The 17211-nt window shown below is 56.4% G+C and overlaps 1 protein-coding gene across 1 annotated transcript in view; it reads right to left on the bottom strand.

Annotated features, from left to right (window-relative positions):
- Window positions 1–17211, bottom strand: part of PTPRS (protein tyrosine phosphatase receptor type S) — a 116645-nt gene that overhangs the window by 74236 nt on the left and 25198 nt on the right. The window contains exon 2 of the mRNA XM_050985933.1: window positions 14059–14226. Within this exon, the coding sequence (XP_050841890.1) occupies window positions 14059–14146 (88 nt within the window). The 5' untranslated portion in view covers window positions 14147–14226. The remainder of the gene's footprint in view (window positions 1–14058; window positions 14227–17211) is intronic.

Raw genomic sequence — 17211 nt, 5'->3', positions numbered from 1 at the left:
TGGGACAGAGAGAGAGGGATCCCTCCTGGCTCCTGTGGATGGAGAGGGATCCCTCCTGGTTCCTGTGGATGGAGAGGGATCCCTCCTGGCTCCTGTGGATGGAGAAGGATCCCTCCTGGCTCCTGTGGATGGAGAGGGATCCCTCCTGGCTCCTGTGGATGGAGAGGGATCCCTCCTGGCTCCTGTGGATGGAGGGGGATCCCTCCTGGCTCCTGTGGATGGAGAGGGATCCCTCCTGGCTCCTGTGGATAGAGAGGGATCCCTCCTGTGCTCCACAGGATTTGGGGGTTCAGGTGAGAAGGGTGGGGGTCTCCTCCTCCTCCCCCAGCCCACGGGGGGGCTGCACACCCAGGCAGTTCCTCACCAAACTAAAGATGCTGCTGCCCCCTCTCCCCTCTTGCACGTGACACCAGAGCAGGAAAAGTTGTTCAGACACGGTCATGTAAAACCAGCCAACATCTCCCTGCAAGGCTGACAGCACAGGCTGAGAGCTCTGCAGCAGGGAGGCTGGAGAGAGGCAGGAGTGGGAGGAGGAGGGGACAGCTCAGCCTTCACACGCAGAGCCCTCGGGAAGGGCTGCCACGCTGAATGGGCGGTGATGGACGAGCAGCCAGGGAGACGCCCGGGCACCATATGCCAGTCTGAAACATCAAATCCCAGAGACAGGGAGAGGGATGGGGAACCCAGGGGTGCTCTGAGGGGTGGGAGGGAGGCAGGAGAACAAATGAGCTTCACATATCTGAGCTGACAGCTGACGGCAGCAGGGGGAGAGGAAGAAAGAGGCAGTTATGGCCGGGCACCAGGTCCCTGCCCTGCCCTCCCCAGGCCTGGGCAGAGCTGGCTGCTCCCTGTAGCACCTGGGGGGGTTATGGAGAGAGCCTGGGCAGGAACTGAGGCTCCCTGACACACCATGGGACAGGAGCAGCTTTCTCCACAGCACCCAGAGCTGCTGCTCCCTCCTGAGCTGCGGGGCTGCTCCCACACAGATGGGGACACGTCCCCTTCCACTCTCCTCCTGGTCCCACAGGTGCCAAGGAACAGGGACTCTGTGCTGTCCCAGGGTCTCTGTGCTGTCCCAGGGTCTCTGTGCTGTCCCAGGGTCTCTGTGCTGTCCCAGGGTCTGGGTGCTGTCCCAGGGTCTGGGTGCTGCTCCCAGGGTCTCTGTGCTGTCCCAGGGTCTGGGTGCTGCTCCCAGGGTCTGGGTGCTGTCCCAGGGTCTCTGTGCTGTCCCAGGGTCTCTGTGCTGCTCCCAGGGTCTCTGTGCTGTCCCAGGGTCTCTGTGCTGTCCCAGGGTCTGGGTGCTGTCCCAGGGTCTGGGTGCTGTCCCAGGGTCTGGGTGCTGTCCCAGGGTCTCTGTGCTGTCCCAGGGTCTCGGTGCTGTCCCAGGGTCTGGGTGCTGTCCCAGGGTCTCTGTGCTGCTCCAGGGTCTCTGTGCTGCTCCAGGGTCTGGGTGCTGTCCCAGGGTCTGGGTGCTGTCCCAGGGTCTGGGTGCTGTCCAGGGACTCTGTGCTGCTCCAGGGTCTCTGTGCTGTCCCAGGGTCTCTGTGCTGCTCCAGGGTCTCTGTGCTGTCCCAGGGTCTCTGTGCTGTCCCAGGGTCTGGGTGCTGTCCCAGGGTCTCTGTGCTGTCCCGGGGTCTGGGTGCTGTCCCAGGGTCTCTGTGCTGTCCCAGGGTCTCTGTGCTGTCCCAGGGTCTCTGTGCTGTCCCAGGGTCTGGGTGCTGTCCCAGGGTCTCTGTGCTGCTGTCCCAGGGTCTCTGTGCTGCTCCAGGGTCTGGGTGCTGTCCCAGGGTCTGGGTGCTGTCCCAGGGTCTCTGTGCTGTCCCAGGGTCTGGGTGCTGTCCCAGGGTCTCTGTGCTGTCCCAGGGTCTCTGTGCTGCTCCCAGGGTCTCTGAGCTGTCCCAGGGTCTGGGTGCTGTCCCAGGGTCTCTGTGCTGCTCCAGGGTCTCTGTGCTGCTCCAGGGTCTCTGTGCTGCTGTCCCAGGGTCTCTGTGCTGTCCCAGGGTCTGGGTGCTGTCCCAGGGTCTCTGTGCTGTCCCAGGGTCTCTGTGCTGTCCCAGGGTCTGGGTGCTGTCCCAGGGTCTCTGTGCTGCTCCAGGGTCTCTGTGCTGTCCCAGGGAGCAGCTTTCCACAGAGCTGCTGCTGTGGCCTGCCTGCCCATGGAGATCCCTGCCCTGAACTGGAGCAGCTCTGCCAGCCCAGGGGACAGGGAGGGAGAATGGGGAGCAGAAGGCAGGCAGGGTGAGAGAGCCAGAGGGAATGAGAAGACATCAGCAGGGAAAATGGCACAGAGTGGGATTTGGGGGCTGACGTGAGCTGGGCCAGGAGTTGGACTTTGATGATCCTCAGGAGAAGTGGAGCAGGCTGGAGAGGACGGAGGTGCTCAGAGCCAGAGCAAGGAAGTGGAGATGAGATGGAGGAGACAAACCACAGAGCAGATGAAAAGAGGAGAGAGCAGCCAAATTTGAGACAGATGGAGAGTGGGGAGCAAGGATGCTCTGCTGGGAGTGGGTCTGTGCTCCTCAGCAGCAGCGCTGGGGAGCTGCACACAGGGCTACAGGAACACAGCTCCAGAATCCACATTTCCTTCAGGACAGGGGAGAAAGATCCAGAATCCACACTCCTTCAGGATAAGGGAGAGAGCTCCAGAATCCACATTTCCTTCAGGACAAGGGAGAGAACTCCAGAATCCACATTTCCTTCAGGACAGGGGAGAAAGATCCAGAATCCACACTCCTTCAGGATAAGGGAGAGAGCTCCAGAATCCACACTCCTTCAGGAAAAGGGAGAAAGATCCAGAATCCACATTTCATTCAGGACAAGGGAGAAAGATTCAGAATCCACATTTCCTTCAGGACAAGGGAGAAGAGATTCAGAATCCACATTTCCTTCAGGACAAGGGAGAGAGCTCCAGAATCCACATTTCCTTCAGGACAGGGGAGAGAGCTCCAGAATCCACACTCCTTCAGGATAAGGGAGAGAGCTCCAGAAGCCACAGTCCTTCAGGACAAGGGAGGGAGAAGGACTGGGGAGGAGTGTCTATGGAGACACTCCACAGGACTGGGGACACCCCTTGCAGAGGTCCTGCAGACACTCTGGACCTCACGAAATTCGGGCTTTTTCTGACAGATTTTGCACTTTTTCTTTCTGAGGGCTGTTTCTCAGTGCCTGACAAATAAAATTAAAATGAGGGTTTTCTGACAGACCAAACAAAGAGGGAGTGAATTATATTCCATTTCCCCGTCAATAACTTCTCCCCAGCCCAGTTGTCTGATCACCATAAAAAGTCCATTAGGCAGTAATTGGGGAGGCAGGGGAGGCAGGGCTGGCCCAGGGAGCAGGAGCACTCTCACTCCCCAACTGGCCTTTTCTGGGAAAGCAGACAGGATAATTATAGGCTGCAGATGGAGACTTCCTCTGACTGTCAGCAGCTCTTGGCTCCCCTCAGGGAGATGGCACTGGCAAGGTTGGGCAGAGGAGGGTAAAAAAAGACTGAGGATGTTTTTTTAGAAGTGAAATGCTTCCACCTGGCCATTCCCCTGCTCTGAGCCACCCAAGCCCTGCCCTGCCTCGGAAGAGCTGGGCTACCACAGGGTGCAGCCTGTTCCCCTGCGGGCAGGGGCAATGCCCCTGGAGAACTGCCCCCCTCCCCTCCTCTCCTGCCAGGCCCAGAGCAGGAAGGACAGCAGGAAAGGTGGCACCAGCACAGGGTTAACACACAGAGAACACGGTGAGGAAGATGAAGAACTCACCCAGTACACCTCCACTACACAAGAGCCCAGCCCTGTGCCAGCTCCCTCCTCCCTTGGCTGGCCTGAGGCAGCACATGCCAAGCTGCTCTCACACAGGGATGGCAACCTGGGCATCTGGCACATCCACCAAGCTCCTGAGCAGTGCACTGGGATCCAGAGCCTCTGGGAGGGAGGGACCAGCCTGCAGCACTGGGGCAGGAGGAGACTGAGGCTACCAAACATCTGCTCCCAGCTCTGACACCCAAGGTGAGAGAAACCAGGTGATCCTGGCTGCTGCAGGGGAAGCAGAATCCTTGCTCCTGCTCTGTCTGAACTGCTGGTTCCAGGGACGGGGCTGCTCCTTATCCCTGGGAGCAGATCTGTGCTGGGAACACCAACACTAAAGAACCCAAAAAAAGGAGACTTCAACAGCAGTGCTGAGAACTGACAGCAGTGGGAATTCACCTTTGGGACACCAGGGACCCAGAAAAACAGTGCAAGATGTGAATGAGAGAGAAATGTAAACACAATGGAAAAGCAGCAGTGGTGCCTTAAATCCTTCTGTCAAAGACAGCAGCTGAGGAAGGTGAGCTTTCCTGGAGCAGGACAGCTGTCAAGGGATGGCTGCTCACCAGGAGGCTGTCCTGCAGCCCTTCCAGGCACCAGGAAGAAAATCCCTCTCCCTTTCATGGCCTCAAGTGGCAGCTTCTGGGATTAATCACAATTAGCAGGTGCTAGAAGAAAAGGGATGTATCACAGTACTCAGAAAAAACCCACAAACGCCCTCAAAAGCGAGCAGACCCTCCCCAAACAGACAGACACAGGGAAATGAGAGCTGGAGGATCTTCCTGGCTCCCTGGGACATCACTGGAGCCAGTCTCAAGGTGATCTTTAAGAGCTGAACTGAAAAAACCTTACACCATCTTTTCAGAAATTCATCCAAACAAATCAAAGTCCAGGCTAAAGATTTGTCAGATCTGTCAGCACTCCTGGCAGCATGCTCAGACTAATTTATAAATAAATCCATAGATTCCAGCAGAGGTGAGGGAGGATGAGGACACAGTCAAATTAATTTGACTTTATTAATTAAAAAAACCACCAAGTTTCATCACCCCACCACTCTTTAGAGGTTGTGTGAGAGTGGGGGGAGCTATGCTCATTAATTATGCAGAAAATGCAAAACTATCATCCTCTGAATGAGTTTAAAATAAGGAGAAACCCTTTCAGAATGGGGAGAAATTACTCCCCAAGGCAGCTGAAATTTCTCTTGCAACTTCAAAGGACAATAAATTATTCAAATCACTCGCGCCACTCGCACGCTCCCTCACTCTCTCCCCTTCTCAATTTTATGCTCCTGAGTCAATTAAAGATTTGGAGGACTCAGAGAAACTTTGTAGAATGCTAAACCAGTTGCGGCTCCTTCTATTTATTTTTTTTTTCCTTCTTTAAAGCTTTGCTTTTCCTCCCGGCCTCAAAAGGAAACAGAAACGACTCCGTGCTCTGCAGATGAAAGGAGCTGGCTCCACCAGGCTCTCAGAACGTTTCATGTCTGCACCCCCAGGGAGGGACACTCAGGGAGGGCTCTGTGTGCACCATTCTGGGAGAACAGGTCAGCCCCGAGTCCCTGCTGTCAGCCCCCTCAGCCATCCATGCCAACAGCTCAGTCAAAGCAGCAGACACCCAAAACACACCCGTGCTGCTCTCTCCTCGGGGCCCTGCTCACTGCCACATCCCACAGGGCTCTGCTGCCCAGCCCCACGGGCTGCTGGACCCAAACCTGGGCTCATCAGAGCCCCACGGGGCTGCAGGAGCAGAGCCCAGGCTGATGGAACCAAACCTGGGCTCATCAGAGCCTCACAGGGCTGCTCAGGGCTGCAGGAGCAGAGCCCAGGCTGCTGGAACCAAACCTGGGCTCATCAGAGCCTCACAGGGCTGCAGGGCTGCAGGAGGGGAGCCCAGGCTGCTGGAACCAAACCTGGGCTCATCAGAGCCTCACAGGGCTGCTCAGGGCTGCAGGAGGGGAGTTCAGGCTGCTGGAACCAAACCTGGGCTCATCAGACTGCACAAGACAGCAAGAGAAGCCCTTGCTCAAAAAAGGCAATGGGGGCAAGGCAAAGGAGCGTGGGGAAGGTGCAGTCACAGAGAGGGGATGCTCCCCAGTCCCTGGCCTGCAGCCTGCACCCTGGTGACCTCCCTGCACGCAGCAGATGGTGTAAAACGTGACTGTTTTCATGAACTTTAACAATCCCCCAGAATTAAAGGCAGCTGCAGCACACAGAACATCACAGCTTCCTAAGGTGGGAACTGGGACCAATTATGTTGCAAGAGAACATCCTTGGCTGGAGGGGAAGAGTGGCAGAGAGTAAATAAAACTGTTCTTGGGAGATGGTGTCTCCCAGGCCAGCTCGAGCCCAGCTCCATCCCACGCATGGAGGAATGACATTCCTCTGGTCGGGCGTCCTTGAAAACCACTCTGCTGCCTTCTAAGAATAACACTGGGCTGGCCAGGCCACAAAAGGGAGGAATCCCTCACAGATCCCCTTCAGTGACCCAGGAGCTTTGTACTGAGCTGGTTTTGAAAGGACACAAGCACAGAGACCCTGCCAGACAGAGGAGAGGGCCTGGGAGAGGCTGGGGAAGATCCCCTGGCAGCAGGGGCAAGAACAGCCAAGGGGAAGAGGCTTAAAGAAAGAGCTCTTGCCTTCCTGGCAAAGCCTGGCACAGAGGAACAGCCCCAGTTTTGGCATCCAGGTACGAAGACAGACATTTCTTCCATCCCATCCTCTGCAGGTGACATTTCCACACAAGCCACTTGTTTACACAACAAGCAGATGCTCTTTTCCCCTAACTTAACCATCTAATGAAGCTGAGCAGAAAGAGCCTGTGGCTGGGAAAAGATCCTTCAGCAGGAGACACCCATGGCTGGGTCCCAAACACCGTGGCTGCTGCTGTCCCCAGGTGCTCCTCAGCAGAGATTAATCTAAGGAGCATTCCCAGCGTGGGGCACAGCTGAGACCTGGGAAGTGACAGCCCCCCTCCCCCCGAGGAAGCTCTTTCAACACATGATTTATTTCCTCTTTGGATCCTACAGAAGACACAAACTTTCCAATTTCAGTTATCTTAAAAAAAAAAAGAAAAAAAAAGAGATACATCACTTGATCCAGTCAGGCAAGGCTTAATTTAATCAGGCACTTAAACAAGGTGACAGAGAAGCTTCACTCAGTGTCCCCGAGTGAGACAAGACCCAGGGCAGAACCCTCAGCAAGATCACAGGTGGCACCCGGAGCAGGCAGCAGTGGGAAGGGCAGGGCACAAGGGCAGGGAGATGTTCCCTGCCTGCAGAGGAGCAGGAGCAGCAGGCGGGTCTGGGCAGGGCAGCAGGGAGCTCTGCCTTTGCAGCACTCAGCTGCTGTCTCCTCTCTCAGACTCCACTCCCTGCAGGGGCAACGGGCAGCTCCAGGGGGAAACTCCACCACAGAGACTCCAGTGGACCACAGAGCCTCCAGTGGACCACAGAGCCTCCAATGGACCACAGAGCCTCCTCTGTGCTCCCAACTTAAACTGGTAAATTCTGCTCCCCCTCCAGCCCCCTCCAAGGGGGAAAAGCCTTTCTGCAGCATCTCCCTGGCTCCTCAGCCCCCGAGGTTCCCTGTCCCCTGTCCTTTTGGGGTGCACAAACAGTCAGGGTCTGTGCCCCAGGCTGGGGACAGCCCAGCCCCAGCACTGTCAGGGTCTGTGCCCCAGGCTGGGGACAGCTCAGCCCCAGCACAGTCAGGGTCTGTGCCCCAGGCTGGGGACAGCTCAGCCCCAGCACAGTCAGGGTCTGTGCCCCAGGCTGGGGACAGCTCACCCTCTGTCCTGGATCCATCCCCAACCCTTCCAGCTGGAGCAGCTTCCCCACCGTGCAGAGATCTCCTCCCCACTGATGTCAGCCTGCTGTGCCTCTCAAGGGCTGCCATGGAGCCTCCTGGATTTCTGCTCCCACCTTGCTGTCCTGGCCAGCAGCAGAGCCCAGCCTGGGCCCCCCGAGCTGGGAGCTGTGCCCCGTGCCCCAGGGGCTGATCCTGCTGGGAGGGGCTGCTCAGGACAGGAGGCAGACACACCTGAAGGGGTGGGATCTGCATCCCAGCCAGCCAAGCTGTGCTGCCACCCACCAGCTCCTGCTGGCCCAGAGCACGGCCCTTCCATGCCACACACCTTCAACAAGGCACCAGCTCCCAAAACACAGCCTGAACGTGGGCCTGGAGGGGCCCCACTGCCATCCCCTCACCTCCGTGAGCCCTGCCTGGGGCACACCTGGCTGCTGCCTCTGCTGGCCCCAGGGATGCTCACAGAGCCCCCTCACAGGCACCTCCCATCAATTACTGTGTGCTGCAAATTAATGATGGAGCACGGGCAATTAAAAGGGAAGAAAGCCAGGGTAATGCATCATAAAAGGGGCTTTATTCTTTTATTTTGTCAATTGCAATTTAGATTTAATTATTTATGGTAATACTTCAGAGTGTGCGAGTAAGGCTTCTATACGGTGATTTATAAAAGGAAGGAAATGTAAGTAATAAGTAATGTTCCCTGCCCTTAAATCTCTGCTGGGGTGGAGAGAGCCATGCACCAGCCCTCTGTGTATGCAAAGTGCCAATTAGCAAAGTGCTATTGTAAAACACAAAGGTTTAATCAATGAGAAAAATCCACTTGAAAACAGCGAGCGTGCTGATTCCAGTCAGAAGAAATGGCCCCATTTCCACGCAGTAAATGGCTTTTTATGTGCAGCTGAGGAGCACTTGGAGGGGGCACGTGGTTCCTTGGGGGGCAGAGGGAGCTGACCACTGCCCTTGGCCAAGAGCAGCTGTGCCCTGCACACCTGGGCAGGTGCAGCTCCTGCCCTGCCACAGGAGGGACACAGAGTGAGAGGGTTTAGGGTGCTCACTCATTTGCACACACAGAGTGAGAGGGTTTAGGGTGTTCACTCATTTGCACACACAGAGTGAGAGGGTTTAGGGTGCTCACTCCTTTGCACACACAGAGTGAGAGGGTTTAGGGTGTTCACTCATTTGCACACACAGAGTGAGAGGGTTTAGGGTGCTCACTCAGTTGCACACACAGAGTGAGAGGGTTTAGGGTGTTCACTCATTTGCACACACAGAGTGAGAGGGTTTAGGGTGCTCCCTCATTTGCACACACAGAGTGAGAGGGTTTAGGGTGTTCACTCCTTTGCACACACAGAGTGAGAGGGTTTAGGGTGTTCACTCCTTTGCACACACAGAGTGAGAGGGTTTAGGGTGCTCACTCATTTGCACACACAGAGTGAGAGGGTTTAGGGTGCTCACTCCTTTGCACACACAGAGTGAGAGGGTTTAGGGTGTTCACTCATTTGCACACACAGAGTGAGAGGGTTTAGGGTGCTCACTCCTTTGCACACACAGAGTGAGAGGGTTTAGGGTGCTCACTCATTTGCACACACAGAGTGAGAGGGTTTAGGGTGCTCCCTCATTTGCACACACAGAGTGAGAGGGTTTAGGGTGCTCCCTCATTTGCACACACAGAGTGAGAGGGTTTAGGGTGCTCCCTCATTTGCACACACAGAGTGAGAGGGTTTAGGGTGTTCACTCCTTTGCACACACAGAGTGAGAGGGTTTAGGGTGCTCCCTCATTTGCACACACAGAGTGAGAGGTTTTAGGGTGCTCACTCATTTGCACACACAGAGTGAGAGGGTTTAGGGTGTTCACTCCTTTGCACACACAGAGTGAGAGGGTTTAGGGTGTTTCACTCCTTTGCACACACAGAGTGAGAGGGTTTAGGGTGCTCACTCATTTGCACACACAGAGTGAGAGGGTTTAGGGTGCTCCCTCATTTGCACACACAGAGTGAGAGGGTTTAGGGTGCTCCCTCATTTGCACACACAGAGTGAGAGGGTTTAGGGTGCTCCCTCATTTGCACACACAGAGTGAGAGGGTTTAGGGTGCTCCCTCATTTGCACACACAGAGTGAGAGGGTTTAGGGTGTTCACTCCTTTGCACACACAGAGTGAGAGGGTTTAGGGTGTTCACTCCTTTGCACACACAGAGTGAGAGGGTTTAGGGTGCTCACTCATTTGCACACACAGAGTGAGAGGGTTTAGGGTGCTCCCTCATTTGCACACACAGAGTGAGAGGGTTTAGGGTGCTCCCTCATTTGCACACACAGAGTGAGAGGGTTTAGGGTGCTCCCTCATTTGCACACACAGAGTGAGAGGGTTTAGGGTGTTCACTCATTTGCACACACAGAGTGAGAGGGTTTAGGGTGTTCACTCCTTTGCACACACAGAGTGAGAGGGTTTAGGGTGCTCCCTCATTTGCACACACAGAGTGAGAGGGTTTAGGGTGCTCCCTCATTTGCACACACAGAGTGAGAGGGTTTAGGGTGCTCACTCATCCTGCACACACAGAGTGAAAGGGTTTAGGGTGCTCACTCATCCTGCACACACAGAGTGAGAGGGTTTAGGGTGCTCCCTCATTTGCACACACAGAGTGAGAGGTTTTAGGGTGCTCCCTCATTTGCACACACAGAGTGAGAGGGTTTAGGGTGCTCACTCATCCTGCACACACAGAGTGAAAGGGTTTAGGGTGCTCACTCATCCTGCACACACAGAGTGAGAGGGTTTAGGGTGCTCCCTCATTTGCACACACAGAGTGAGAGGGTTTAGGGTGCTCACTCCTTTGCACACACAGAGTGAGAGGGTTTAGGGTGTTCACTCCTCCTGCACACACAGAGTGAGAGGGTTTAGGGTGTTCACTCCTTTGCACACACAGAGTGAGAGGGTTTAGGGTGCTCCCTCATTTGCACACACAGAGTGAGAGGGTTTAGGGTGCTCCCTCATTTGCACACACAGAGTGAGAGGGTTTAGGGTGCTCACCATGAAGGCTTTATGGCTCTGGCTGTGTGAACAGGAAGCAGCAAGGCTTGGTGCTGTGCCCAGGTCCATCAGCAGTTTGGGAGCTCTTCCTCTCCCCAGACTCCTCTCCAGGCCATCTGTCCCTGCTGATGGTTCCTCCCAGCTCCAAGGGGCACATTTGGCTGTGCAGCCCCTGGGGAGGCCTCCCCCAACCTCTGCAGCCGTGCCAATTCATGGTCCTCACACAAACAGCAGAACTCTCAAGAAAAGGATAATACTTTCCATTTAATGACGCCACTGAAAATAACCATGGAATCAGTAATTTCCAGCTCCATGGCTGCCTTTGACCATATGGAGGAAACAAAGAAAATGTCCATATTCAGCCAAAGAGAACAGAGAAGGAACATGCCTGTGTCACACCTTTCAATTATTGCTCTCTTCAGCTTCCCGAGGAGGAGCAGCGGGCAGAAAGTAGTGTGGTGCTTTGGATTTTTAATTTAAATGGCACTTTCCTTTAAATAGAATGCTCCTGCCACAGAAAGATTTAAATCACTGACTGAGATCAATTAGCCTGGGAAAGAAGGGAAGTATTTTAATGGTCCTTTGATTGCAGAGGCCACAGCTCCTCCAGAGCTGCACTGGGAGAGGAGGCCAGTCCCAGTGCCAGTCCCAGTCCCAGTCCCAGTCCCAGTGCCAGTCCCAGTGCCAGTGCCAGTGCCAGTGCCAGTGCCAGTCCCAGTGCCAGTCCCAGTGCCAGTGCCAGTCCCAGTGCCAGTCCCAGTGCCAGTGCCAGTGCCAGTGCCAGTCCCAGTCCCAGTCCCAGTCCGAGTCCCAGTCCCAGTCCCAGTCCCAGTGCCAGTGCCAGTCCCAGTGCCAGTCCCAGTGCCAGTGCCAGTGCCAGTGCCAGTGCCAGTGCCAGTGCCAGTGCCAGTGCCAGTCCGAGTCCCAGTCCCAGTCCCAGTCCCAGTGCCAGCCCCAGTCCCAGCCCCAGTCCAGCCCAGGCTCTGCTCTGGGATCTGCTCCCTGCCACGCTGGGAGGTGATGGCTCCAAAAGCCACAGTCCCAGGGGTTTCCCATCTCTCTTCCCAGCACAGGAGGGGCACCAGCACCGTGTGCCCGGGGGCTGCAGGGCCTGGGGTGAATCAGGGCAGAAACATCAGGGCAGAAACGGCGCCGTGGCCAAGTGGAAGCTGGCCAAGGGATTACAGGAATGTGACAGAGCCCGGGGCCATCTGATGGGAGGGGACACTGTCAGAGCAGGGACAGCTCCTCTGGCAGGCTCTGCAGCTGTGACAGACAAAGCTGTCTGCTGCTGGGGAGCAGCTCGGGTGCTGCTGGCTGAGCTGGGACAGCCCAGGAGCCCTCCAAAGGAGGAACCATCAGCTCTGCCCACTCACCCTCAGCAGGCTGGCAGCAACAGCCCCACAGCGACTCAGACAGCTGGCACGGGCAGCACCCCCACGGGCACAGGGCACGGAGCTGCTGGCATGCTGCAGGTCAAGAGCAGACACAACATCTGGCCCAACATCTGCACAGCAAGCAGGTAAGAGCAGCCCCATCCCAGCAACCTGCAAAACTCCTGCACGGACATCTGTGAGCAGCCAGAGGGAAAAGAGCACAAACCCTCCCAGTTCAGCATCCAAGGACACTGCAGAACTACAGGAGAGAGAGACTTGGCTGCCAGCAGCAGGGTGTGTGCAGGGCAGTGACAGATTTCAGCAGGCTCAGGCCACGCCGCTGGAGCCTCCTGTGTCTGACCAGCCCCAGCCCTTCCTGAGGGCACGTTTCCCCCACCAGGCTCTGTGGCAGCCAGGCAGCACGTGGTGGCATCTCCCAGCTCTGCTGGAACCTCTGAGCAAACCTCACCCCAAAGAGGAGGGACAGACACGAAGTTTGCTCCTTCCCAGGACAACCAAACCACAAGAGAACTGAGGTCCCTCAGCCGTGGTTTGGAGAAGCCTTGGTGCTGCCGTGTCCCTCTCAGCACTGAGCACACCGGCCTCCTGTGCACCCAAAACTCAAATGGACCCCGATTTTCACAGGCACTCAGGTACCCACTGGGGCTCTCCTATAGAGGCTGCAGCACACCTGAGCTCTCCATCCACGCCTGCAGAGCTGCAGTCTGCTCTGCAAACTGATTTTGCCAGGCGTTGTTACAGGAAACCAGTGGCAAGAACAAGACCCTGGAGCCCTGACTCCAGATTTCCACTGATTCCCCACTCCTGACTCCCCTGCACCAAGAGCCAGGGATGGAGATTCCCAGTGCCCACCTTCACCCTGAGCCCCCAGAGCAGCACCCCTGACTCTGGGTGCCCATGAAGGCCCTGCACATGGAGCATTGGCTCCAACACCAACCTAGTGTTGATAAATCCCTGGATAAATCCCAGGGCAGTTCCCTGCCACACTCTGAGTGCTGCTGCCACTCCAGACAGCTCGGGCTGAAGCTGTGGCTCTCCTGGACACCAGTGGAGCCACCTGAGGTGCAGACTGACCCCAGCCAACATTCACCCCATCATGAACCTCCCGGAGCCCAGCTCACTCGCCAGGCTCATGAAACCAAAAAAGAATAAAACACAACATTATCTTTCTGCAGGTGAGTGTTTCTGTCTGCAAAGGGGGATTTAGCATGAACCCAGCAAAGCTCAGAGAGAGGCAAGGGCAGGCACATCCCCCTCGCCTGCTGCAGGGAGGGCAGAAAGCCCAAAAACATCTCCCAGCCACAAAAGGTCGCGGATCCATTCAATCCCTGTCATCCTAATAAACCCTGATAACCAAGTGATTACGTGAAAAGCTGTCAAGGGCTCCGCTGACCAGAGCAGCCCTCGCACCAGCTTCAAGCAGCTTTGCTGGGGAGGAAAAAACCTCATAATTCAATCAGCTTGGAAAAGTCTATTCCCCACTGATCCCAAGCGATCAGCCTTCATGTCGAAGGAACATTACACTCAAGTCGCTGAAGATTTTCACTTCTTTTTTTTTCCCTTCCCCTTTTCATTTTTTAAAGCAGGAATTGAAAGGCAGCAAAGATAAAAACTGTGTTGGACTGGAACTGGTTCACTCAGGGGAAGGAGAAACATAATACTCTTTCTTGAAATGCTGTTTGGAATCCAGCCCCAGAAAGTAACCTGCCAGCGTCACCAGTGTCTGACAGATCCCCAAAGGCAGGAGCAGGAGGGGACAGGATGGGTGAGCTGGGGCTGGGAGAAGGTGGGGAAGGCTCTGGCAAGAGCTGTCAGGCAGCTTCCCCCCTTCTCTCCAGCTCCTTGGCAGCCTTGGGGGCAGCCTGGAACTCAGAGCAGGCTGTGAGGAGCCAGCAGCCCTGAGTCCCCCCGAGGCAGGGCTGGGAACAGCGGGAAGGCAGCGGAGCAGAGTCAGGGGTGTTGGGAAATGAAACGCTCCATCAGCTCCATTCTGCACAATGAACAGCAGGTGAGGAGAGAGCAGGGGACAGCAGAGTCACTCACTTTCAGCGAGGCAGTCCATCAGCAGCAGGGACAGGACGTTCACGAGGGACAGCAGCGAAGGCATTCCAGGGCTGGGAAGGATCCTCATCCTCTGCACAGGCCTCGGGCCCCAGCCGGGCAGGATCCGGCTCAGCGGGAACGGCGGCGTCTCCCCAGCCTTGTCAGCACCTGTGGGGCACAAAGGGACAGCTCTGAGGGGCAGGGGCTGGGCAGGGGCTGGGCAGAGCCCCAGCGGCCACGGCAGCGCACGGTCCCTGCAGGGACACGGGCACCTTCCCCAGGGTGGCACTGAGGGCTGGCACTGAGCACCTGCCTGGCTCCATGGGCAGAGCCCAGCCCCATGGGGTGAGCCCAGCTCCATGGGCAGAGCCCAGCCCATGTCTGAAGTTTAACCCATCAGGTTCTCTCCCCCCCAGCACAGGACCCAAGGACCCTCTGAAAGGGAGATTTTTCCAAATCAAAGCAAAGCTGAAACCTCACGCATGGAAAACCCAGCAAGGAAGGCAACACATCCCCACCAAGGGCGACGCTCCTGCCCAGACAGGCAGTGGTCCCCCACCACAGCAGCCCTGACCCTCAGCCAGGAGTCCCTGGGGGTGTCCCAGAGCCCCTCTTGCACGGGAAACACACACTGGAAGGGCTCCAGCAAGGCTGGGGTTGCAGCAGCCGCTCTGCACGTCTGAGAGCCCCTAGCCCACTCAGTGCCTCAGTTTCCCCACCTGCAGCACACAGAGGAGCTGTGTTACTGAGCCACACAGGACTGGAAGAGAGAGTACCTGGAGCAGGGGTGCCACGGCTGATCCTGGGGGATCAGCAGCCTCCACAGGAGGTCAGAGAGATTTTCTCCTGACCAGTTCTGCCCCGGTCCTGGCAGAACGTGGCAGCAGGACAGAAGCAGCAGATCAGCAGGGCTGTGGCAGGGCAGATCCAGCTCAGCAGCAGCCTGCTCCCCTCACCCTGCCAGCACATTTCCATGGAGACAGCTCCTGGCTCCAAAGGAGCTCCCTGCTCCCAGCTTTACCCTGATCCCTGAGCAAAGCTGGAGTGGCATGAAGGCAGCTGTGCTCTCAGCCAGCACCCAGTGCTGTGTGCCAACGCTGGGAAACGCTTCCCTCAGCCACACCGGGCAGATCTGCCCCAGAAGGGCTGAAAATGGAGTGGAAGCTGCAGCCTCAGCCTCCTCCCGGGGTGGGCAGCTCAGAGTTTCCATCAGGCAGACTCTGAGCACGGGATAATGGCCAGAGCTGGGCAAGGATCTCTCAGATCTGACAGATTCCTTCCCGCTATCGTTACTCCAATTAGAAACCAAGCCCAGGGTTTATCACCTTCTAGAGGAAAGCCAGGTAGGAGATATTGTACACTGATCAAAGCTCTGAGAGGCCTAAGGGGATGGTGAGGCTGTTCAAGCTCTCTGGCACACGTCGGGGTGGGAGGCGGCCGGGACAGGCAGCGTGAAGGGGCATTTTCATCTTTTTCTGTCCCATTACCTCTCCAAAGCTGAACTGTGCTCAATTAAAAGAAAAGCCAGCATAAACAAGAAGTCCCCATACGTACTCAGCCCTAAAGAACAACTTTTCAGAGAGAAGCTTTGGACTTTGAGGATTACAAAGCCTCTGCTGTGTGCTCTGTGCCAGCCCAGATCCAGCGTGGCTCACGACAAACGAGCACAAACACTGGAACAAAAAAGAGGAAAAAACCCTGAATCCTATCACTGGGAATCTCTTCAAATGTTTGTTCTAGACACACTTAGAGAGACACAGCGAGGCTCCAGCCAGCCCTAGCTCGGGGTTCACAGGGTTCCAGGGCACGGAACAACACGTTGGGGTTTCTTTTGTGGCTGTCAGGGGCGAGCAGAGAGTGGGAACAGCGTGAATGGCTGTGATGGGAACTGTTAATTAAACTGGGGATGTGGCAGCGATGCCAGCACAGCACAGAGCTGAGCTGCAGCTCCCTGGCTCTCCCCTCTTCCTCCTTCAGTCACGCAGCTCCCGTTCCCACCAGCGAGGCTGGCGTTGGAGAGAGCAAGAATGCACCCAACTATTTGAGGTGCCTGTGTTAAAATAAACCCAGCAAACCACCCAGCTGGCTCAGCCACCATTTCAGAAACTCCTGTTTTCCTTTATCAGAGCAGCAGATCCACCCCCACCAGTGCCAAAAGGGCCACCAAGCACCTCCTTGAGCCTCGTGTGCTCCCCGAACGCGGCACCAGTGATCTCCCACAGCTGAGAGCAGCCGAGAGGAGCAGCACATCCCCAGAGCCCCCCGGGACAGAGCTGAATGTCAGGGAAATGCTCTGCCTCCCCCAGAGAGAGGAGCCTGGCAGCACTGCCCTCCCACACCCAGCAGGGCTTTTCCTGCCTGTGATGGGCTCTGAAGGAGAAGGTCTGGAAAAGGGGATCCAGAACAGCTCCAAGACGAGAGGAGGAGACGCCAGAGGGTGACACTTCCACTCCAGTGCTAATGTGCTTCCCCAGCCCCTGACGGAGACAGAAAGTGCTGGCAGAGATATTAGGACATGTCAGACTCAATCCAGCAGCTCATCCTTCAGAGCAGGTCCATCCCTGCTGTCCCCCTGATGAGGGATTGTCAGGACAGCAGGATGTGCACCCACCTGGCTCCCCTGAGCGCAGGCTGGGGCAGAGCTTGCTCTGCTTCCTCGGCAGGGCCCTGGCAACAGGAGCAGACTCATCCCTGCACAATTCCTGCCCCAGTGCAGGAGCTGGAGCTGCCACGGAGGCTGGAGCCCAGTGGGAACTGTTGTGATGAAAGCCCAAATCCCAGGGGCTCTGCCCTCCCTCCTCTCCCCTCCCCAGGGCACAGCTCACCTCGCTCTCTGGAGCAGATTTGCTCACCCCTGCCTGTCTGTCTGAGCACCCAGCCAAGCTCCTGGCACCAGCCAAGCCAACATCATGGCACTTTTCCTGCGCCGCTCCACGGACCTGCAAAATTCACTGAATTCTCTGGCACAGCATCCCCTGCAACACAAGCACACCACCTAATAGCCCTCAATCCTTGCTAAAGAATGCAATTAAGTGAAGCCACGGCCCCCAGTGGGGTCAGATTTGTGCGAGATACGGTCACATTTCAGGAATAAGATTAATCCTTACAGTAAAGGAGCTCCTGTAAGACACTCATTCTTGTGTGCTGCCTAAT

This window comes from Serinus canaria, chromosome 28, assembly GCF_022539315.1.
Source record: "Serinus canaria isolate serCan28SL12 chromosome 28, serCan2020, whole genome shotgun sequence".
NCBI lineage: Eukaryota > Metazoa > Chordata > Aves > Passeriformes > Fringillidae > Serinus > Serinus canaria.
Note: the sequence above shows the minus strand (reverse complement) of the source record. Positions and strands in the feature narration are given on the sequence as shown.